A 24,480-nucleotide genomic window follows, 5' to 3' on the forward strand; every position below is an offset into this window, starting at 1 on the left:
CTTTTTCCAAAACACACTTAAAGAAAATATTTTCCAAAAATTTTTTTGACCAAAAACACTTGATTTTGAAAAATCTTTAACACTGACATCGACAGAATCCTCCTTTTTCATTACTGCCAATTAAATTGGCGCGCTTCACGTGGCTTCTTTTGGTTCGTTTGAATGTGTATTTGAACCGACAGAACCTTGGATTCGTTTCTATCTTGGCCATTGAAAATAACTAGAGACGGATGGATGCTTGACATGTGTTGGAAAACTTTTTGGAACGCTTGCAACCCAAAGTCAAAATCATTATCTTTTCTCACTTCTCTTTTGGCTTAGAACGGTAACAATATTGAATACATCTCTTTTGGCTAAGAATCTTTTCACTTCTCTTTTGGCTTAGAACGAACAGGAACATTATTGAATACGTTTCTTTTGGCTTAGAATCTTTTCACTTCTCTTTTGGCTTAGAACGGTAACGTTATTGAATACGTGTCTTTTGGATTAGAATCTTCTCACTTCTCTTTTGGCTTAGAACGACAATGTTATTGAATACGTCTCTTTTGGCTTAAGAATCTTTTCACTTCTCTTTTGGTCCTAATTTTTCTTTTGGCTTATAACGGTAACTTTATTGGCTTAGAACGGCGACGTTATTAAATATTTTATTATTTCTCACGTCTCTTTTGGCAGAGAACGCCTCCGAATTCTAGAGTACGCCGTCAGAATATCAAGTACGCGAAACACCCATCGTTCAAAAATATCAAGTACGTCGCCAGAATATAGAGTACGCTGCCGGAATATTAAGGGGTACACCGGTGAAAATAGGGTGTACGCCAGTGGAAATAATGGGTACGCGGAGGAAATAATGGGGTACGCCGGTGGATTCTAGAGTACGCCGTAGGAATATCGAGTACGCTGCCAGATTTTCTGGGTTCAAACATGTGTTCCAAACTATCGAGTATGCCGCGAAATATCGAGTATGCCGCCGGATTCTAGAGTACGCCGCCAGAATATCAAGGGGTACGCCTACGGAAATAAGGTGTAAGCGGAAATAATTGATACGCCGGCGGAATCTCATACAGAGAGATTGTATTATTATAAGACGTCATAGTTCCATATAAAGGCGACAACGTTCTAAACAGTTTTTTAACACGTGTCATGCATCCACCAGTCTCTAGTTATTTCCGTCAGCCAAGATAGAAACGAATCCAAGGTTCTGTCAATTCAAATACACATTCAGACGAACCCAAAGAAGCCTAGTGAAGCACGCCAATTTAATAGGTAGTAGTGAAAAAGGAGATTTTTGTTGATGTCAAAAGGGTATCAGAGAATCAGGGTCTTTTCTCATTAGCTTTTTACCATCCGAATTCCGTAATTCTTCAAAACTTGACCCTACATGACGTACTTTTCTATTTTCTACAGGAAAATCACGAGCATGGCCCGTGTCCCACGTGACATACGAGGTACGTGTCTGCAAAGACTGATGTAGACTTGACACGTGTCAAACGTTTAATCGTTACGTAGACACTTATAATTGGACAAGTGGGGATAATAATTAAACCCAATTGATGTTAGCACGACCATCGCACACAACAAACACGTCATGTCACTTTTAAACAGCTGTCAAAGATAAGACGATTTTATTTTGTACAATTATTAAAAATCTGTCGTGCCAATATTAGTGAGATATTTAATTTAAGTGGAGCACATGCGTGTCAGAATAGGATTGATATCTTTACCCGCGTGTCGGAATTTCATTTGGACACGTGTCGAAGAAAAAGTATCCAAGTTCCACGCGTTAGAAGATGATGAAGAGAGAAAGGAATGTTAACATATGGACGGTTGAGATGCGTTCTAGAAATGGAACTGTACAACATCATACCAACTGTACATGTCGAAGGGAAAGCGATTTTAGTACGTCTTCCTAATCTAGGGTTTTGAAGATAATGGCGGAGATCTGTTGTGGGTCTGTGACAGAATCCAAGGAATCTAGGGCAGCAAGACGCAGGAGAATAGAGATTCGGAGGTTAAAACTCATGGCGACTGGGGCGATTCTGATGCCGGATTCATTCAGCAGGAAGAAGCAAAAGATCAATAGTGAGTGCAAAAATGAAACCAAATCGAACTTAAATTCGAGTTCCAGTTCTCTTTCTCTAGAATGGTGTCCAAAGTTTGGAGTTACCTCAGTATGTGGTCGGAGAAGAGATATGGAGGACTCCGTTGCGATCCATCCACTCTTCTTCCACTTTAATCTGCATTACTTTGGAGTTTACGACGGACATGGATGCTCTCATGTAAGCTCTCATACTAAATTCAAACGTTTTTCTTATGAAGCATTACACCTTAGGTATATAGAGGGTTATTACCCTAAGTATCTAGTTTGGAATACCTAGTTTGCGACCTCCAGCACCTGTACTGGTCCGTTATCTTATTGGGCTTATTATTTATTTTTTGCTGTAATAGGTTGCGATCAGTTGCAAGAATCGGTTGCATGAGGTGATAGGGGAAGAGATTAGAGGAGGAGAGGATCGAATAGAGTGGAAAAAAGTAATGGAGAGGAGTTTTTTCCGCATGGACAATGAGGTGATTGGTGGTGGAACGACCACGCTTTCTGCGAACTGCCGTTGTGAGTTACAGGCTCCGCAGTGTGGATCGACGGCCGTTGTGGCGGTCTTATCGCCGAAGAAAATTGTTGTGGCCAATTGTGGAGATTCTCGAGCGGTCCTCTGCCGGAAAGGGAAACCGGTGCCATTATCGGCCGACCATAAAGTGAGTTATTCTCACAGTATTTTTTTCTTTTTCATTTCCAATCTCCAGTCATTTTTTAAACTGAACGTTTGTTTCAGTTTACGGTTTACCAGGAATGATCTCAGAACTGGAATCTCTAAAACGTAGAGAGATCGTTTTCGTGTTTTTTATTGACGGATAAAATCCCCATTTTAACATTCTCCTTTAAGTTTTAAAGGATAAGAAAAACGTTAAAGGGAAGAATTTAACCTCAACCAGTGAACCATCCTCACAGAAACAGTTAAAGAGGGATTTTATCCGTTTTGGGGGGTATCATTATTCGCACGTGGAAGACTTGGCTTTTTAACGTCAATTCACATGACAGGGGTGTGAATTTATCAAGAGAAAAGTGCGGAATGGGGACTCATGTTTTGAGGAATTTCAGATTACGGACACCTTTTAAAACAAGAATAAAACATGGGCTAATCTTCAAAATCGGGTGGTCAAAAGACCCTGATACCATTGTAACATCGACAGAGTCTTCCTTTTTCATTATTGCCTCTTAAATTGGCGCGCTTCACGAGGCTTCTTTTGGTTCGTTTGAATGTGCATTTGAACCGAAAGAACCTTGGTTCGTTTCTATCTTGGCCGTCGGAATAACTAGAGACGGATGGATGATGACACGTGTTGGAAAATTTTTTGGAACGCTGACAACCCAAAGCCAATCATTATCTTTTCACTTCTCCTTTGGTTTAGAACAGTAACGTTATTGAATACGTCTCTTTTGGCTTAGAATCTTTGCACTTCTCTTTTGGTCCTCACTTCTCTTTTGGCTTATAACAGTAGTGTTATTAAATACGTCTCTTTTGGCTTAGAACGGAGACGTTATTGAATATTTTATTATTTCTCACGTGTCTTTTGGCTGAGAACGCCGTCGGATTTTATAGTATGTCGCCGGAATATTAAGAGGTACGCCGGCAGAATTCATGGGCACGCCAGCGTAAATAAAGGGATACGCCGACGGAAATAGGGTGCAAACAGAAATAAGGTGTACGTCGGCGGAATTCATGCGTACGCCGACGGAAATAATTGGTACGCCGGCGTAAATAATGGGGCACGCCGGCAGAAATAGTGTGTAAGCGGAAATAGGGTGTACGCCGACAGAAATAATGGGTACGCCGGCGTAAATAATGAGGACCAAAAGAGAAGGGAAAAGATTCTAAGCCGAAAGAGACGTATTCAATAACGTTAGCGTTCTATGCCAAAAGAGAAGTGAGAAAAGATAACGTCAGCGTTCCAAGAAGTATTCAATAACGTTAGTGTTCCAAAAAGTTTTCCAACACGTGTCAACCATCCATCCGTCTCTAGTTATTTCCGACGGCCAAGATAGAAATGAACCCAAGGTTTTGTCGGTTCAAATACACATTCAAACGAACAAAAAGAAACCTCGTGAAGCACTCCAATTTAATAGGTAGTAATGAAAAATGAGGACTCTGTCGGTGTCAGAAGGGTACCAGGGTCTTTTCACCACCCGATTTTGAAGATTAGCCCGTGTTTCATTCTTGTTTTAAAAGGTGCCCAAAATCCGTAATTTCTCGAAACATGAGCCCCATTCCGTACTTTTCTCATTTATCAATGCCTTATTTTTATTTTTATTTTTTGTGTTTTTAGTTTTTTATTAAAAGATCGCCGGCTTTTGCTAACGTGCGCCTCTCGTTTTCCAACCTTATTTAAGCGAACCTGGTGATCCGTCGGCTCTTTGCCAACATGCGCCAGTTTTAGTGTTTTTTACGGGTGTTTTTTAATTTTGTTTTTTTTATTTTGATAAAAGCTACCTGATTTTGCTGACGTGCGCCCTCCTATCAGGGTGATGATAAATTTGCACCCTATGTAAGATGATTTAGATTTCAGACCGGTTAACATGAATTTGAATATGATGTAAATTCACGTTACAGGGGTGTGAATTATCCTACAAGGGTATGAATTTATGATCCCCCTATTATTATTATAGGGCAAAGATTTCTGAGGTGTCGCTCAGCCTGAGCAACACACTAAATACACTATCTTTCATGTTGTTTAACTCATCCAACCCATTCATTCTATATGACCTAATGTAGATAGGGTGTTCCTAAGAAATCATCTCCATAGGATCATGGTAAGATTTGATTTGTGGCGTTTTAAAATGGATGGCTCCATTTTGTGCTTCCATAGATCGAATGGTTAGGATGATTGTATGGAGATGGTTTGTTGGGAACACCCTATCTATGTGAGGTTCTATGGAATGAATGGGTTGGATGAGTCAAACAACATGGAGATGGTGTATTTAAAATGGCTTGCTCAGGCTGAGCTATAGCTTATTATTATTATTATTATTATTATTATTATGGTGCCATGGTGGTCCCATGGATCCACTGAGCTTTGCTAACATGCGCTGGTGTTGTTTGGCCGGGAACAGATTTTGATTTTTTATAATGTCCAAATTACCCTTGTACTAACGCACTTATTTCTTTATTGCCCCAGCCGGATCGGCCGGACGAATTGCAGCGGATCCAGGCTGCCGGTGGGCGAGTAATCTACTGGGACTGCCCTAGGGTTTCGGGCGTTCTCGCCATGTCAAGGGCTATAGGTAACTAAAACAAAGAAAGAGTGCGCGCGTTAATCAAGCATAACTCATTAGCTCTTTTACTTCCTTATTTTTGTTTTTGTTTTTTGTTTTTTTAGGCGATAATTATTTGAAACCGTTTGTGATATCGGAGCCGGAGGTGACGGTGACGGAGCGGTCACTGGAGGATGACTGCCTGATTCTGGGGAGCGACGGCTTGTGGGACGTGGTGTCTAACGAAACTGCGTGCGATATCGCACGCATGTGCTTACATGGCAAGGATCGTAGTTCGCCGGAAAATATTGCCGGCGGCAGTGGGCCGGACAAGGCATGCTCTGATGCGGCGATGCTTCTGACCAAGTTGGCTCTGGCTAGGCAGAGTACAGACAATGTGAGTGTAGTAGTGGTTGATCTCAGAGAACAGAACTTGGCTCCGCAACGTTGCGGAGGAACTTCCTCTGCAACCCTCTAATAGCAAGGCAAACAAGGGGTTTGGCAATATCAATTAAAATAACAGAAAATGGAATTGATATTGCCACACCCCTTGCTATTAGAACGTTGTTCCCCTTCTACGATGGGGAGCCAAGCTGAAGTGATCTAAGAAAGGATACCTAAGCTCCACTTAGGCTTTTCTTTTTCTTTTCTTTTTTTCAAAGGTGGTTTTGTTCGTTTTCTTGTTTTTTTTTTTTAAATTTTCTTCTGTTCTTTGTGGATAAGAAGAAAAGTGATGTAAAGCATTATAATTGGGGGTAGATGCAGAAGGGTGCTCTACTTCTTCTTTTGTTACTTTGTTCAGAAAAAAAATATACGTGATCAGACTGTGAAAGGTTCTTACTGAAATTGAATCTCTGGTTTTTTAATACAGTGAATCTTTGATCTTAAGTGAGGATTTGAGAGAACCAACATGGTTTCAAGCCGTTATCTATAAAAAAAACAGGAGGTTATTTGACATTTTTGGGTTACATTTTGTTGAAGTGTATATGATTAAATAACACCAACTCTAATAGGGGTAGCAACCAATTACTCCAAAAGCTTAAGCAGTTAAAGAGTTATTTGATCATTTATAATTCACCACCACCCTGGCCTCTTTCTTTTTCGGTTGTATACATGCATATGCCACATGTGTCCCCTGTGTTGGAAATGTAAGCTTGACTCTTGACCACTTTACTCTTGGATATTCTATTGTCTTAGAAATTGTTTCTTGCATTGAGCTTGCCTTCCTACATTGGAACTCTACTACTTTGGGAGCTTGCTGTCTTTGAAAATCACTTATTTGTTAATTTGTTAGTGACGCCAAGACCAGCCAAAGATTGAATGATGACAAAATCTACTAAAAAGTGACTCTGTGGCTGGTCTGATATGCAACATGCATGCATGTCAGACCAGTGTTTTAAACTGCCAATGTGACGAGTAGTTTACCGAACAAATTGATAAGTAGGGCATTCCCGGCTCCATCCCAGTTTTTGAACACAAGCCGCTTTCTTTCCTTTAAAAGATGCAAAATGTGTTGATACCGTCCAACGCTTTTTTTTATATCAGAAACGAATATAGTCATTTAGTTGGAATGTGTTAATATCTATCTAGAGAAAAGAACAGATTTGCCCGAGGCCAAGCCCAGAAGGTAGAGGGAGATCACTGTCAAACCAAAAGCCCCTACTCGAGGAAACCCCGAGCATTTGGTGATCTCAGATGTGTCCATATCAATGGAACGGGTGACTCATTATTTTGATGAATCATTTCTTTGGACAGAAGAAGATTTTGTAAACACTTACTCATTGCTCGTCGCCCTGCTTCTATTTGTCTAGATGTGATCCAAGTGGGTTCAAGTGCCTGAAGAGCGTATCTACCTAAACAAATATGATTGCCTTGATAAGGTAGCTTTGGCTCGTGCTGACCTTTTTGGGAAGCTGGGTGGCATCTCAAGTCACCCTTCTTTGTTCATCTTTCTTTCTTCCATGCTTTCTGTTGGTCAACAACCAACCACAGCTCGTTTGCGGCTAAGAAAAATCCCTGTCGACTTGGTGCAGGCGCGGCCAAGAACGCGGATGACGCGGTTGACACGGTCATAACTCGGGAGAGTCAAAGGAGTTTATTGACTCTATTGGGCAAAGCGCAAAATACGGATGGAGTGCAATGCGGAACGCGACCAAGGTAAAAAGGGGTCGACTCAGGCGAGTTCCTTGTCGAGTCAAGGAGTTTTTAAACACTGTGTCAGACCCTCTTTCTTCTTCTCACCCTCGGGTCCCGCCCTCCTCTGTCTCTTGGGTCTGTCAAGACGATAGCTAGGATATGTTATAGGACGGGGAGGCTCGCTCAGGCAATTCTTTTTGCTCTCTTCCCAGCTCGGTCGGTGTGAGCTCTGTCCTTTCGTGAGGGTGGAGTGCCGGCAAAGCCGCAAACTAGATTGACTGAAATGCCTTCTGCGATGGTTCCTAGCAAATCCCTTGTATATTTGTTTACACCCATTTTGGACATGGTTGGGCCACGAAAGACTGAATCACCAGATGATTGCATGCCAAGCTGGTGGAAGTAAGTGGAACATAAAAACTGGACAATTACTAAATGTCTCCTCATGTTTATACACACGTGTTTTAGTTCGATCCAAAGAAGAGGTTCCGGATCCAAAATCGAATATATTTTAGCATTTATCTTTTATCATTTACTTTTCGTGGCTGTAAAAATCCGGATTAAGGAAGCAATGAATTCATCTTCCCAAGTAAGACTCTCTGTAATTCACTATCCCTTGCACTAGCATTTTGTTTGCGTCGTCCTATTGGTTAGTTAAAATGGATGGTCTCTCAACCTTAAAAGTCGTTTGCATTTTTGCATGTAACGGCGTTTTAATCCCGCAAGTCATTCACGTTCTGCGCACTACGCGTGTCAATGTGTCGTTCACACTCTGCATGTGGCGACATCCCCACATTTGGTGCCTCATTCGAATTGTAAAAAATCCTCCCTATCTGTGTAAAACCAGAGGAGCTCTAAGTCCTGTCAAAGAAGAAGTGATGTTCCCCTCATCTCAATCACCTGAAATCCAATCTCAGGGGACGAAAACGTTTTGGTCATCGACCCCTCAAATTGAGTTTCTGATCTTGCCTCTTCGAAGGATGCCATGCCCACGCATCCTCACACACCACCCAACCACGGGGTGACCCACGGATTGTGACCTTGACCATGCCGAAGCATTTTAGACCAAACAATGTCAACATGGGTACATACTAAATTAGGGTCGAGTGGAGCTGAATTGGCTTAATTGGGTTAAGTTGGGGGTGAGTGGCTAGGTTAGGGTTGACTTGTTTAGATGCAAATTGGGTTGGTCATCCAAGAAGCCACGCACAAATCCACCAAGCACGAAGGCTTGGTCATCCAAGAAGCCAGATGCCTCATGGACTGATCTAAAAGGTGAACACCTCGCGAGGGCAAGCGAGGTCGCCCTGGCACGAACTCATGGAAGACCTAGAGATTGGCCTACCGACAAGACGTACAGCAGTGCAGAAGGCAAACAGTATAGCTAGCCCCTGCACCGGTCCGTACGCGCAATGCATGTGGGAACCCAACCCAACTTACACTGTATTTGGCCCCCATCCTCAACCAAAGAAACTGGAGCATCCCAGTGGATAACTCGCAGTCCGCACCTAAAGCTCCCTTAGGGCAGGCACATGAACTGTAGTATGATTTCTTGTTGTGTGCCTCACATGCACAAGCAAGTCCTCTTGCAACTCACAAGCAAACCACCAAGGTTCCGGCCTATACCTGATAGGCCTATCGTGGGAGGAGTCAGCATGTCACGGGCTAACTCCTCCTATAATGGTATAGCCAACTAACCCTCTCAACCAGGAGTGCCCTATATGCCCCTGAAAATTTATATGACATTGATGGCCCAAAATGCCAACTGCGTCCCTGTGACACGGAGCATGTTGCGAAGACTGGGTTGCCCTGAACTGTTTCCCCGTGACACTGCCCCACCTAATAACGTTGACACTCTCGTCGATACTAAGCACTTTGCGAAGCTCAGTTCCACAATAGCAATGACTTCACAATCTTGAAAACAGTTACCACTAGTACTTCAACAACTTGCCCCTTACTGAGCTCATTGCCTCTACATACCACACTGCCCGAAGTCCTGCCTACCACTGCCTTATCAATCTCTAGAGTTATCCTCAACAAAGATGGTTTTCTCGGACTCCATCAAATTATACGAAGGTTTTGACGATCCCTACAAAAGCTGATGATGGTTCTCAGTACTCCACCAAACTCCATAAGGGCAGAGCAACCAGACTTGAATCTTTCCCTCAAGCAACCCTCAAGTTCCTCCTTAGTTGCACCCGAGCTTCCTTTGGAGCGGTCTTCCGAAATGACAAGCGTGCACCCCTTCATCTCTTCCTGAATGTGCCACCACACTTGCCTCACTTTCTGCCAAGTGCAGCACTTGCCACCAACAAAGTGCAAAACCAACCATGGGAAGCCACTATCATTCCCAAACAAAGGGACCACCACATCAGTCCTGCATCCTCCTGAGGCCAAACATCCCCTTATAGGATAAGCACTTGCCTCAGGCAAAGTGCGAACAAACCACGGGAAGCCATCAGCATTCCCAATCAAAGGGACCACAACATCATTCCCGCCTCCTCCTGAGGCCAAACATCCCCTGCCGAGATCAACCAATACAACGCACCCGCTGCTCTTGCCGGGTGTAAACCATCGCGGGGAGCAACCTACATCCCCAAGCCACAAAGGAACCATCTCAATGGTCCCGCCCATCATGAGGCCAAGAGTCTCCCCACTTCGAGATCCTCCACTGCAACACTTAGGGGCCATCTGGATATGCGAATTTTAGGATCCAGGTTTTAGCTTGAAAACAGTGTACAAGAGGGTTCATGATCAAGCTGCCATATGCTGTCCTGACAGTGTTTCTTGGATTTTAAATAAGAAATCCAGGTTTTAGAAATCCTTCCCGCATCCTGCGATTTCTAAAACCTGGAAAAATGGGATGATCTGCTGCTCTCTCGCTGACGAAAAGAAGGGCAAGAAATCAGAAAACAACGGCCGGTCCGCTTCTTCTCTCGTCTCTCATCTACAATTTTGAAGAAATCCCAGATTCTAAAATCCGCGTATCCAAACAGCCCCTTAGTCTTGCGTCCTTCGCCCAAAGCCAACTTACTTCATCGGACATTCAATAGCATTGGACCCATTCTTGTCCAGTCTATAAGCAGTTTCCTCTTGACCCAGGCAGTCCAATTAGACCATCTGAATCTAAACTTAAAACAGACAGCTTCAAGACAAATTACGGGGCCTTATCATAGGATCCGAAATCATTTTTGATAGAATCCAGACACCTACCAAAATCCCACGGGACAGTCCTAAATCCGATTTTATTATACTATTTTTCAAAAACACCCTCCAACTTTTTATAATTTTAGGTATTATTTCAGTTGTATTTTAGTAAAAAATAAAACATCAACATTTTTTAGAACGATTGCTATTTGAAGTATTTTGTGATTCATCCCTCAAGTCTCCACTCATCCTCTTCTCTAACCATCCCAACCATTGACCTTAAGTCCATAAGACACTGCACCCTGCCCTCACGATTGCCACTTGTACTCACCCTCACCCTCTTCCAAGCTAAAGAAATGCAGATTTGAGTGCAGGTATGGACTAATGTGAATTACAATACCGTTGGAGATTCTCATAATCTCCAATTTAAATTCAAAAACCAGATGCTTCTGTGCCTCTAACAAACCTGCCCACATATAAGTGCTTACATGTAATATGAAAACACTGAAGTTCTCAAATGGAAATGTTCTTTGGGCACAAATCAGATGGATAAAAAATAAAACAGTTGTAAGATGAAAAGAGTCTATAACCCACCTGACATTCTCTCAACGGTCCAATGCAGTTGCCTGCAAACATCATCTTATATGTACATAAGGCCCTAATGCAGATTCAATCATTTTTTATTGTGGTCCTGATATGCCAGAGTCTCATGATCATCAGCAATGCGAAAAATATGTTTGGTGATATAATTATGAATGTTTCTGATGTAGAAATCACTAAGTTTCATACAGAGAATCAGATGGATCTCAATGTAAGATGCTCTGAAATGTTTTGGATATGTGAATTTTGTCATCTAAGTGGAAACTCCACAATGATCCAGGAATTAAATTCTCACCATCAGAACTTGCTCGCAATTTGATTGCCGTGGCGCTGCAAGAGCTGCATCAATGGCCAGAGAATATCCATTCTCTGGAACCCTCTAGAAGCCTGGTAATCGCAACAACAACAAAAAACAACAAACACAGAATCACTACTTTTGTAATTGTAATATTGAGAGAAAAGTGAGTTATGATTTGTTGGGTACCTCAATAATGAAGTGAGCCCATATCTTGTCAGATCGGCTTTCCATCACTCCTTTCAAAATGGTCAATTTCAAACGTCGGATGACCTGGGCAATCTCTAAAAAGAGTCCGTGTTCTTCACAAAGCATCTGTAGTTAAGACAGATACACAGAAAATTCAAAATTCCAATCCACCATTCCAAAAAAAAAAAATCAAAATTCCAATCTATTTCAGCATGTTGTATAAACATACTGAAAGAAGAAATTTTAGAATGGGATGAGGGTGGATATAATGAAAAACCTCTACGAGCATGTGTCCAGGATGGTCGAGGTCTTCCACGATTATAGGGCACGTTCTAGATTGGCCACCAATTTCAAAAGCCCAGCTTGCATCTTTCTGGTGATTAATTGGAGAATTCAGATTCTCATTACCAGGAGCCTGCAAATTTGATTTGTCATTCCCAGAAGTTGTCTGCAAATTCTAGATTCCATACAGAGACGAAAAGAACAGCACATGGTTATTGTTAGGAAGAGTTTTAATCATTTTAAGCCTGGAAAAAAACTGAAATTTTGCTTAGGCAGCAACTGTACATGTGGAAAGACCTATTGTTTTGTGATCCGGACCAGTTTGGATGGCCCCTTTGACAAATTGCCACTGTAATATGATTTTAGCCACCATATTGCTCCGGTAATATGATTCTAGCCACCATATCAACCTTGTTGCACCCGGACAGTCAAACATGTCTATTTTAACCAATGTTTCAAAACTTGTACTCGGAAATGAGCTTGGACAAGATCAAAGAGAGTCGACCCGGCAAGCCCATCATTGACACAGTTACCTTTTCATTAACTTGGGCGAGTTAGAAGGAATTCTGATAGACTTTGGTAGGGAAAAAATCATGGCATGACTGTCGTGGTCAAGTAGGGACCTCAAAGATCTAATGGAACAATACATAGATCCTTTCTTCAGAAAAGTGTACAGTTCTACCAGTAAGGTTAACATTCAGATAAGGCTACTACAAAATGATTGAAGTGGAATGGTAACTTTCCAACATTACAGGAACATTAGCATTCACCCGCAGCAGTTAAGGCCAGTATAAACCAAGAATAGGGATGGCCAGAGTACAGTGAACAGGCCAGAAAACTACAGCCTCTTTGGGTACCATAAAAATTGGTCCTTATTTGCAAATAAGGTTATTTTAAGTTAATCATGTCTGCAAATGGAACAATAAGACCTGTTTAGAAGACTATTAACTACTATAAGCGTTATTCGCACATGAGATTACAATAAAATGAGGCCACTATAAAATGATTGAAGAGGAATGGTAACTTTCCAACATTACAGGAACATTAGCATTCACCCGCAGCAGTTAAGGCCAGTATAAACCAAGAATAGGGATGGCCAGAGTACAGTGAACAGGCCAGAAAACTACAGCCTCTTTGGGTACCATAAAAATTGGTCCTTATTTGCAAATAAGGTTATTTTAAGTTAATCATGTCTGCAAATGGAACAATAAGACCTGTTTAGAAGACTATTAACTACTATAAGCGCTATTCGCACATGAGATTACACAGAGATTAGATCTATGCAAATGTTTTTTAGAGATATCCAAAGAGGCCCTTAAGTTAATCATGTCTGCAAATGGAACAATAAGACCTGTTTAGAAGACTATTAACTACTATAAGCGCTATTCGCACATGAGATTACACAGAGATTAGATCTATGCAAATGTTTTTTAGAGATATCCAAAGAGGCCCTACATTGCATGAAAAGAAAGCAACTGTACCTTTGAATACTTGTAATGCCTCAACTTCTCGGCTTGGTTCGTAACACTTTGTAAGAACAGCATATGCTTTACAGTTCGATCTAGGAGCGCATCAATGCTACACTGTATTATCATAGCAGAAAACACCAATAAACCTCATGCTATTGCAAGCTACATGCATGTTCACCTACACCAACGTGCAAAAACAGTACTAACCTTTGCTCCGTTTGGGACCATTTCTCGTAGCTCCTTAACCCGATCTTGGATCATCTGCCTATCCCTCGGTCGCTGCCTTTGAGTATCACCAGTTCCAGCTCCAGCTCCAGCCTTTCTTCTGCTAACTTGATATGGCTTTGGGCCCTTTCTGGATTGTGCATATCCAATTTTCTGCCCCTTTTCATCCATGACCGTGCTTGCTCCCTTTGAAATAGAACCAGTTGGAGAACTTGTGAACACTTCACCTCTGGAGACAAATGCAGATTTCCCATGGTTCCACACACCCAAATCATTTTCTACCAAGGCACTGCCTTCAGATCTAATCTCTGTTTGGCATGAAGTGGTAAACTGCCCAGATGAGCTACTCGGTGATCTGATTTTGTTAGATCTGGTGGATACATTCTCATATGAACCACCACATACATTGCCTACCACTGCATGTAAGAGATGTTCTAGACTGTCTCTATCCAAAAACAATCCATTGGATTCACATGTATCACAGATTGGACTTGAGCTGTTGCGTTTATCTTCTCCTGAAATAGTTACATCCAGTAGACCAATATCACCTCCTTTCCAAGGAGCGGGCCCAAGCGCTTTGTGTAGCTCAGAGTCAACCGGGAAACTTAGAGTATCACTTGCAATATTATGGTTGTCTTCCTCAGTTGCCATATTAACAAATATTTGATCCATCGCATGTCCAAACGAGCAAAAATCATACTCATTGGCTAAATTTGCTGATATGCTTCGAATGATTTTCTGTTCGAGGTGGTCCTCCCAAGAATTCAACATGGAGGACTGTTCAGCAAATGAATGCTGGTTGATTAGATTACATGGAGAGACATGTAATTGTTCCTCATGGCAGGAAAAACTTGACATATCACCAAAATTCACCTCCAAATGATTGGGATTCATAAATTGATTTGGTGTGGATGATACTTCGCTGGGTTGCCATGGCAGGGAACAGCCTGTGGTCTCCCTTAGCCTTCCATCTACACTGTGCGCTCTGTCTACTCCGATTGCATGTGGCATATTTTGTTGTGGGTCATGAACATTATCTTGAATAAACAGTGGTGAAAGGTTGGGACCAATAACTGAAGGCCTGTTCATTGTTATTTGATTCGTATCTAGAACAATCACGTCTTTCTTCAACGGCTTAGGTGGAGCCAGATTGAGTGGGTTACTGGTTATCGCTGATGAGCAACCATAGTCCCCAAAGAGAGGTGACGAGAATGATGATGGTGGGCCAAGTAGATCCCCAGATGGGTTGAAAGTCACAGAATCCACATTAACATCTTGAAGCATATTGAATAAATCCTTGACGTGAGCCACCAGTGTCGGATCCTCCATGACCTGGTAACTCAACAGGAAGGAAAGGACTTATAAGATAAAAAGATTACAAGCAATAGAACTTTCCAAGGGTAGAAAGAAAAAAAGAAGAAAATCCTAAGGCATGTCAGGACATATTATCAAGATAAGCCAGTTTTCAACCTGCCACCACCAAAATACGAGGCAGTTTGATGAGGACGAAATAAAAAGTGGAGATCTATCACAACAGAAAGTAACACAGGTAATAGCATTCCCCAAAATGGTATGGCTCTAAAAATATTGGAAGACTGCAGATGGGAGTTGTTGAGCCTAAAAGTAGGAATGACACTAAAAGGTTCATGCAACTCCAGCCCAACAATCCCGGACCCTTACATCCACACAACGGGACATACTGCAAAAAACGGCATGGCTTAAACTGAGAATGAATTACATAAATGTGGACTCATCTAGCACAACTAATAAAAGATACAGCAACGTATTGCCAGATTTCAAAGAAAGCCTCAGAGCATGTAAAAAAGCTAATTATTCATGCAGCAGGAATGGAGGATTGAATGGGAAGTGAAATATGTAAATATCCAATAATCAATCCATGACTTGTGAACTCACGCACCATTTCTACAGAGCCAAGTTGAACAACCCCATGTGGAACCACAGGTACAAGCAAAATAGTCTGCAAAACCATTAAATCTACAATCAAAATGTCATCTCGGTTGAATTACTTGGGGAAGTTACCTTGGAACAAAATAAAATACTGACTTATGTTACACCACAAAAAGAAAAAGGAAAAGGAAGAAAAGGATATCACTATAAAGCACGACAGAATAAATATTTTCAACGAGTTAATATACCTTGATACCTGCTGAAAACTGAAGCTGCCATTCATCTGGATACTGTAAATGGAAATTTTGTATCAGTTCGATTCCTTATCTCAACTATTTGTAGAAAAATAATCCACTTTCTTGATGGAAAATTGTTAGAATGAAATTTCTCACCTCAGGCACAAATTTAGAGTTGAAATCATTAGCAAAAAACCAAGAGTTTTTCCCTGTAAATGCCACTTTACCAACAACCCTGGTAGATAAGCACATGAATAAGTCGAGCAGCTAGAATAATCCTTTCAGAGATGCTACACTTATATTATAAAACACAGTTAAGAACTATACAGATTAAATAGCTTCTAAAAAATTCCCACTATAAGTACAGTATTTATACCTTTTAACAGCATTGTTGGTTGTTACTAACTGTCAATAGAAATCCTTTATTGCCCATGGTCCACTTAGGGGTGTTAATGAACCCAGACAGTTCGATGGGTCCAAAGGATCCAAACTTTAATGGACAAGATTTGGGCATAGCAGTTGGAATCGAATGTGTCCACCGGATCCATATCCTAAGGACCTAAATTATTTTTGATTGTGAACCAGACGTAGTGATGCAGGGCATCTTGCTTTCCAATTTACCATTCGGTATTAGGAAGTTACCATTTGAATCATTACCTAAAAGATATCAGTTTCATTTTACCAAGTTACCAACCATGGCAACAAGTGCCAATCCGTGGGATTTAGATTTAGGAAACTAGCTTTTCTTAGTTTAATAATTTAGCAGATTCCTTTCTTAAGTCTAGCTAAATAGTAATAAATTACTTTTTAATTAGTACCCAATAGGAATGAGATCTAAAACAGATTTTATTTTCTATTTAATTTTTCAATGTAAAATTGTGTAAGATCTTTACACCTAGATTTTTAGTTGCTACTTTCTTTGTTTGTTTTTAGTTTCCAAAGTTAGAATAAGGATCTCATTAGCCTATTTAAACTCAATGTAATGGAGAAGATCTTGGTTTTTTTGACAATTAAAGTATTGAATGAAAAGTGTTCTTTTCTTGTGGAGAAAAGGTGTTTTACACTTCTTTCTTGGAGTTTCCCTCCAATGTGGGTTAGCTTTTGAGCACCACAATTATCTTTTGTTATTTTTTTTCGGATCATCATCGCCGTTATCGATCGCACGCCCATTCGGCGTCACGTAGCCACAAAATCCGATGGAGCGTCATAGAACCAAATGGAGGCTGCCAATGTACGAAAATACACTTTATATTTTTGTTCATTTATGTCTATTCATGAGAAGTACTTTTGTAATATTTAAAAATCCTACTCAAGATAACAATCATCGTTTTATTTTCGCTTTTTTAATTTTGATGATTATTCTCTTCTCACTCTCAAGTGTCTTTCATCTTCCCTCTCCTAAGCCTAAGGCTTAACTGTGTACAATGTAAGGCCAAGGGCATTCCGATTGATGGTCCGATTCGAAATGAATCGTTACCCAATCTCGAAAAGTACGATCCAAAAATTACTTTGAAAATGATCCAATTGATAAAGAAACCAAACAGATGGTGACCAAGAAAGGTGGATCTGTTGATACCCCTATGGTCAACCACCTAAGATCCAAGCCTAATACCAACTAAAACATTTAAAGCACATCCTTAAACTCTATTGACTACAAACCATCTCCCAATGGCCCACCACTTAAACCTTTAAAACACATCCTTATATCCTATTGGCTATTTCCATGGCCCACCACTTAACAAATGCCTTTAATTATATAACCCCAAAGCTCCCCTCAATAACCTAACTTCGGAGAATCGAAAAAATCTCATACCCCGCCGTATTGAATCTTCGGTCCCCCTTTTTCCTTCTCCTTTCTCTCCTTTCACCTCTTTCCCCTCACGACTGGTTTGGAGCCGCCACCCATCTCCTGACTTTTCGTCTCCTTTTCCTTATCACTAGTTTTTCTTTTTGAATGATTCCCTATCACTATTTCCCTTCTATCTCTTTTCTCTTTCCCCCATCTTCACCCCTCGGCTGGTGTGGGGCCGCCACCTCCTCCCTCTATTATTGCCTCCCTTTCCTCCTTTTTACCCTACAGCTGTGAGCACAGCCGACCACTTTCTTGCATCTCCTCCTTCACCTTCTCCCCTCTAGCTCTCCCTGTCAGCTTTCCTCCTCTCTTCTTAACCATCTCATCTCTCTCCTTTTTCTCCTCTCTCTTCTCCTTCTATTGTTCTCGGCTGAGATCAGCCCCCCTCTTCACTTACCAGCTATCTTTATTCCCTCTCTTGGAGACCAACTGCAGCTTGGAGACCAGCTGCAGCAGGACGACCAAGGCACAAGAACCGGCATGCCACTCCCAGGTACAGATCCTATCCTGTCTATTTACTAAAGCCCACCTCCATATTCCCTTCCCATTAAACCCTTTACCCTTCTTTTATTTCCTTTTTTAGTCTTAATCTTTCCCTGCTTTCCTTTATATCCGTTTACCTAATGTTTCCCATACACTATTGCCCTCATCATCATATTACCCCAATCCCATTGCCTATTAACACTCCTTAGCCACCATTAGGAATTGTTTGAGCCATATTTAAATTTTGTAGATTAGAGATTCGCAACATATCTGATTGAGATCTGATTTTTTATCCATTAGATAATTGTTTTCTTTATGGCCTTATTGTATGAAACTTGTTTGGGTTGATTTAATTTCTATTTGATTAATGAATTATAAGGCTTCTAATTCCCATAAAAATTCTAGCTGAACTTGATCATCATGTTATGTTTTATCTGTCTTGGGAATGTATGTTTCTGCCCGTAATGAACAAGAACCGATATTCTTGCTCCTAAGTTCCAATAATTGACTGGCGAACCCTAGGTTTGCATCACATGAAAAGCCCCCTCTAATTTTGTTGGTGTTGTCTCTGTCTAAGTCTTGCATTGATTTTCCTGATTTTCTTTAGTTCTCTCTTCTTCTTCTTTTTGAAGTGGTTTATTTTGTTCTATCATTTATTTTGTTTCCCTTTATGTTTACCCCATAGTTGCCAGAGTGGTAAGCGAGTGCGAGAAGAGTTGCAGAAAGCAAAAGCGGGAAGTGAGGGGTTTAGAAAAGAGAAAAATGCAGCAAGCGAGAAGCTCTAAAAAAAAGTACAGAGCAAATATGTGCAAAGCGTCATTTAAAGTCAACACAAGGCACTTGTGGAGCTTCATTGGAAGCGAACACTAAGTGCATAGAAAGAGTAGGATTGTAATGGTTAGGGAGGAATGGTCAATATAGGTAAGAATTACAAGTACAAAAGAAGATTTCATGGCTAATTAGAACTACAAATTTTAGGAATTTACAGTTTCACATGTTTTATTCATAAATATTTAATGTTGTGTTTTTGGAAAAAGATCCGCATAATTTTCATTTGAAACTTAAGATCAGTTTTCAAGTAGTAAATACATTTTTTTGATGCACTTCTTAAACATTATCAAATGGAAAAATATCCATTTAGGAAAAAATAATCACCTAAATAGGAAGCGTACTCTTAATTAAGAGGAAGCGTGTGGGAAGCATGCTTCCCCCAAATTTGGAAAGCGAGAAGAACTTAGCTTCCGAAATGAGTTTCAGGGGAAGTGAGCTTCCCATCCTACTAGGAAGTTTCTAGTTTACCCTTTTCTCCTAATATATTTCATCTGTTAGATAAGGAAAAAAAATAGTTTTGGAAAGTGAAGCACTGAAGATACATGACGAGAATAGTTTATGACAAGAGTAATGTGATGTAATAAATGCCTTATTTCCTTCTGATGCTAAAAAATGAGACATTTAAAAAACAACAATTTAGTCATAACATATTTATCACATTGATGAAGGGTTTATAATGTGCATTCATATCTTAGAATGGGCATGTAATTGGAAATTATAACGTACGAGTACATGAACATACCCTTCTCCCAGTGAGTACAAAAGACATGACATATTTGCTACCGCCAGTCCAATTGAATACCCAGCCGAACTTCCAGAGTGAGCACCAATTTCACAACAAAAAGAAAGAACCCCAGTTGTATCATTGAAACATATATTGTCTGATAGAGTATCTCTCGGTTTTGGATAATCACAGTAACCATCCTCCCAGGTCAATAGCCTGAACAAAAAGACATGATTAGAAAAAAGAAAAAGAAAAAAAAAATTATATATATATATATATGAGAAAACGGTTCCTAGACATGTGTAGAGAGTTCTCTACACACTAGCTTAAAATACAGTGGGGGCCCACATTGTTTGGGTGATCCAAGCCATCCATTTTAAAGGCCCTCACATAGATAGAGTGTCTACAAAAAATCAGATACATAGGATCATCCCAACCCTACAATTTGTGGAGGTAAAATGGATGTCTTTAAACCTTCACAAATTAGTCCATTTTTTGCGTCCACAGTTCGAATGGTGATGATGATCCTATGGATCTGATTTTTTGTGGACACCCTATCTATGAGAGGGCCTTAAAAATGAATGGTTTGGATCACCCAAATAATGTGGCCCCCACTGTATTTTAAGCTAGTGTGTGTAGATAACTTATCTACACATGTGTGTAGGAACCGTTCTCTCATATATATATATATATATATATTGAGAGAGAGAGAGAGAGAGAGAGAGAGAGGAAACTGTTGGTGAGCTTAAGCTCACCAAACTTATGGTGAGCTAGCTTGCCCAATCACATGGGTCCCACATTTTGGGGAGTGATCCAAACCATTCATTATATATATATAAACTGTTGGTGCGCTTAAGCTCACCATTTTTTTGGTGCGCTTAAGTTGTTATAACGCCTCCCATTCGTTTAAATGTTTGGGTCCCGCTGGGTCCCGCTTAAGCGCACCAATGGGAGGCGTTATAACAACTTAAGCGCACCAAAAAAATGGTGCGCTTAAGCTCACCAACAGTTTTCTAATATATCAGAGCTATTGTTTGGTATTTATCGGAGCACCCAAAAACAATGAGTTATTATTTTTACTTATCTTTTATTTCTGAATAGTAATTTTTATTTTCTGACAGGATAGCTGTACCCAACGACAAAAGTCATTATTATGGAATCATGAAACATCTTTTACATGGAATAATAAAAAATGGAGATATCGCAACATATATTCATGTTATACATATTCCTTTTCACGCTGTCATTTATCTGTTAAAGATCTTATCACTTGTGATCCCACAACATTTGAATTAAAATAAAACATGAAGTGGATCAGTTGTGACATAATGCCATGTAATTTATAGCAATAGCAATGGTCAGATACTTGGGATCATTTCCTGCTTTTATCAGCAAGAGAATTCAAGAACAACCAAAGAACTATTGCAACACCACTCTCAAGTCTGTAATTCAAGAGAAGGCATGCGCAGAGACACAACAACAGCAGATAACTTAACATAGCCACAGTAACATAATGATATTAAAAGCAATCACAGTCAGAAAAAATAAAAACACAAAACCTTCTGCTATCACATCATATGGGTGAATGAAACTTGAAATTTGAAAACCCACAAACAGGTATAGCAGTCATCCAGTCATCCAATTGCAGCCTTGCAGGTTTTAACAGTATTCAAGAGCACAGATCATGTTGAAGATCATAGTACCACTTTTCCATCCTTCAGAATGAACCACATCTCACGCCCATCAGGGGATACAAGTCACAAAAGTTTTATAGAGCGTCCCAACATGTCAAAGAGTTTAAACTTGCAAGCCACCTATGCTGTAAACTTGCAAACTACTGGTACCATGAATCTTCTTCCAGTCAAAAATAGAAGGGACTACCTTTCAAAAAATAATAATAATAATAATAATAATAATAATAAAAGGGACTGTAAATATAATTTATAGCCATAGTTGTCAACCCGTGACTCGATTATTTTATGACTCGTGACTCAACTCGACTCGTGACTCATAAGAGTTTTTGACAAGAACAGAATTTTAGTTGACAAAAGCATAATTATATATATCAAAATATGAAGCATTTAAAAAACATAACCTAATAGCACATAGATAAAGCACTAAGTCAAAAATATAAATAATTATATGCTTGTAACTTGCATGGACAATGATAATTAAGTTTTACGTTCCAACTTCCATATTTTCAGCCATCAAAAACAAGAAAGCCCACGCCTAGCAACTCGACTCATAAGTCTTATTTTTTTGAGTCGAGTCCCAGCGACTCATTCAAGTCACCAGATTACTCAGACGAGTCTTCAACAGAGGCGAGTTACCCATGCGACTCGCCTCGAAAGCCCATCGACTCAACTCGACTCGGGAGTTGATTCGTACGAGTCATAAGAGTTTGACAACTATGTTTATAGCATTGTATTTTGAAACTAGACAACGCATTCATTGCATAGTAAATACTAGGAAATCTAAACCCAATCGTGTTCATTAGCTCCGACATAAAAATTAAGCAGGTTAAATGCACCTAATTGTTATTGTTACCTAATTGGCACAACATTGTGGATCAAGGTGCATTGATGCATGGGTAATTAGGACAACATGATAGCAGATGTCAGCAGAATGCAGCGCTGGCTTAATGCATAAAAGAAAAGGTAACAACCTTGTTCCGAAGTAAAAAGAAAAACAAAGAAAATGTACCAACTGTACAAATGGCTAGCTAAAAAACTTACATACGGCTCCGATGCTTGAGCTTCCAAAAGACCGCATATTTCCACTGTGTTCCATTGCAAAGATTCCTCAGTAACTGCCTCAAGGAATTAGTCCCCATCTACCGGTGTACTGAGAGCCAAAGCCCGATGCTGCTGAAGCAAATTAATCGCAAAGAAATAACCAAACTACTATTCCCTAGCTGCCTCTGTATGAACTTCGTCCAGCCTGTTTCCTACGCAAACCAGCTCGCCGTTTTATTGGTGGCCCCGTTGACCCCAACAGCAAACAGCCCATTGCCTCTCCTTGTCTCAAGAAAGGGTTGCTTTGCTTAAGAGACAGTTTGTACAGATACACACACAGACAGAAAGAGACACTTAAATGGTTCTAGAAGGAATAGCTATCTTCAAGTCCTTGACTTCTTCTGAGAAGAATTCCATCAAATTTTTTTTTTTTGTTTCGTATGTTAGAATTCAGAACACAACTGCTAAACCCTTTCGATAGTAACTGTTTTGATATAACAAGGACTCAAATTGAATGGGAATTTACGGAAACTTGCTCAATTCGATCTCACAACCTCTATCATTTTCCTCAAAAGATAATCTCAAATAAGCCATTCCACTCCTTCTTTTCAAGTGGCAACATCCTTGCTATCTCACTATCTTTCTCCACTGAAAGAAATGTTACACGTCAACGAAAAGATCTTTCTTTCGCAATATTTAGAACATTCAAACAAAGACAAAAAGAACTATTATCTCTCTCAGAGATTTCCTCTCAATTTCCTCTCAATTTCCATTCAAATCTAAAACACTTAACAAAATCCACACCTCTTTTCACGTTCACGCATTCCAAATCTTTAAAAGCTCAAGCCCTAACTCTCAGAAAACAAAATATCTACCGTTCCTGCATAGAAATCACACAAATTTACTTAAATCAACTTCACCTAAGTTCAATAAACAAAAATCCGTGAAAGAGAAAAAGAAAAACACTCAAAAAGCAAAAAGATCAGCTTCATTACTGTTCAATAAACTAAAATCAGCGAAAGAGAGAAAGAAAAACACTCAAAAACAAAAAGATCAGCGTCATTACCGTTCAATAAACTAAAATCCGAGAAAGAGAAAAAGAAAAAACACTCATAAAGCAAGAAGATCAGTGTCATTACCGTTTTCGTGACTGTTCTTGCTCGAGATCGCGTCAAGATCAGCAAAACTCACTGGATTCCATTTTCTTTCAACCAGAAAATGAATCTCAACATGAAACAACGAAAATCTCCTCGATCTCTCTCGTTCCTCTACTGTTTTTTCTCGAAGATCAGTTGAAAAATCAGAAGAAAAAAATCTCCTCGATCTCTCTCGTTCCTCTACCGTTTTTTCTCGAAGATCAGTCAAAAAATCAGGAGAAAAAAAAGCTCTCTCGAAAAAATACTGGTTACTGAAAGAGATCCGAGCTTCGTAAAGCACCAGAGAGAATCAAAACCGGATAATATGAGCTTAGGGTTAGGGTTAGGGTTTTTGAACTAATTCTCGCAAGAAACTGAGAGCTATAAAGTGATCTCTCTCTCTCTCTCTCTCTCTCTCTCTCTCTCTCAAAATGTCTCCACCAAGAGAACTGGGAAAGTTAAATAATACCGGCACCAGGTTTTGTCTCTCATCGGATTTCAAATTTTCCAAAACTGTATTTGATAATGTTGTCTGAGTGAGTGGGATTCCGGGCCCACGTCCGACGCAGGAAAAAATAACATGGGGCTTCGGATAAAGCCCAGTTTTTTCTTTTCTTTTTTCGATTCCACTGAAAAGGAATAATTGGAAAGGAACCGGGACCATACCATATTATAGTGTGTACGAGGACAAATAGATCGGCTAGTACTGGCCCGTCTACATAAGTGGAGCCAATAAGACTGCATCCACCGATGATTTGACCATCGATAGTCTCCAATACACCTCATTTTCACCCTAATATGAAAAAATGCTCTGTTTTCGATAAATATGCAACTCCTCATTTTCATAATATTATGAAAAATGCTCTGTTTTTTTATAATATAGACCTCATTTTCATCGTAATTTGAAGGGAAAATTATTTTAAAAATGCA

At 40.1% G+C, this 24,480-nt stretch overlaps 2 protein-coding genes across 4 annotated transcripts; one reads left to right on the forward strand and one right to left on the reverse strand.

Moving 5' to 3' along the window:
• The first annotated feature begins 1,865 nt into the window (after nucleotides 1-1,865).
• Nucleotides 1,866-6,171, forward strand: LOC143871439 (putative protein phosphatase 2C 24). Its single transcript, XM_077376673.1, has 4 exons — nucleotides 1,866-2,276; nucleotides 2,446-2,751; nucleotides 5,230-5,335; nucleotides 5,431-6,171. The coding sequence occupies exons 1-4, from the start codon at nucleotides 1,929-1,931 to the stop codon at nucleotides 5,781-5,783; spliced, it is 1,113 nt and encodes a 370-aa protein (XP_077232788.1). The 5' UTR covers nucleotides 1,866-1,928; the 3' UTR covers nucleotides 5,784-6,171.
• A 4,801-nt stretch (nucleotides 6,172-10,972) lies between these two features.
• On the reverse strand, nucleotides 10,973-23,975 carry LOC143871455 (transcription factor LHW-like). 3 transcript variants are annotated; one of them, XM_077376675.1, is made up of 12 exons: nucleotides 23,554-23,975; nucleotides 23,219-23,294; nucleotides 22,415-23,062; nucleotides 19,698-19,895; nucleotides 15,946-16,024; nucleotides 15,802-15,843; nucleotides 15,564-15,623; nucleotides 13,628-14,977; nucleotides 13,433-13,534; nucleotides 11,947-12,126; nucleotides 11,670-11,795; nucleotides 10,973-11,572 (listed from the first exon to the last, which is right to left on the reverse strand). In XM_077376675.1, the coding sequence occupies exons 3-12, from the start codon at nucleotides 22,510-22,512 to the stop codon at nucleotides 11,483-11,485; spliced, it is 2,325 nt and encodes a 774-aa protein (XP_077232790.1). In that variant the 5' UTR covers nucleotides 22,513-23,062; nucleotides 23,219-23,294; nucleotides 23,554-23,975; the 3' UTR covers nucleotides 10,973-11,482. The 3 variants fall into 3 exon arrangements, with proteins under 3 accessions (XP_077232790.1, XP_077232791.1, XP_077232789.1); XM_077376676.1 differs by having other exon boundaries at nucleotides 11,947-12,084; nucleotides 22,415-23,294; XM_077376674.1 differs by having other exon boundaries at nucleotides 22,415-23,294.
• Between the last annotated feature and the right edge of the window lie 505 nt (nucleotides 23,976-24,480).

Source organism: Tasmannia lanceolata, unplaced genomic scaffold (assembly GCF_043159265.1).
Source record: "Tasmannia lanceolata isolate RefF3 unplaced genomic scaffold, GAP_Taslan_0.1 ptg000002l, whole genome shotgun sequence".
NCBI classification, from domain to species: Eukaryota; Viridiplantae; Streptophyta; class Magnoliopsida; order Canellales; family Winteraceae; genus Tasmannia; species Tasmannia lanceolata.

Bases quoted from the DNA above. Each gene is read 5' to 3' on its own strand.
- LOC143871439 (XM_077376673.1), top strand. From the start codon at position 1,929: ATGGCGGAGATCTGTTGTGGGTCTGTGACAGAATCCAAGGAATCTAGG. The intron at 2,277-2,445 runs GTAAGCTCTCAT...TTGCTGTAATAG, and splicing joins ACGGACATGGATGCTCTCAT to GTTGCGATCAGTTGCAAGAA. The intron at 5,336-5,430 runs GTAACTAAAACA...TTGTTTTTTTAG, and splicing joins CGCCATGTCAAGGGCTATAG to GCGATAATTATTTGAAACCG.
- LOC143871455 (XM_077376675.1), bottom strand. From the start codon at position 22,512: ATGGGGACTAATTCCTTGAGGCAGTTACTGAGGAATCTTTGCAATGGA. The intron at 15,844-15,945 runs GTGAGAAATTTC...TTCCATTTACAG, and splicing joins ACTCTAAATTTGTGCCTGAG to TATCCAGATGAATGGCAGCT. The intron at 12,127-13,432 runs GTACAGTTGCTT...TATGGAATCTAG, and splicing joins GGCATTACAAGTATTCAAAG to AATTTGCAGACAACTTCTGG.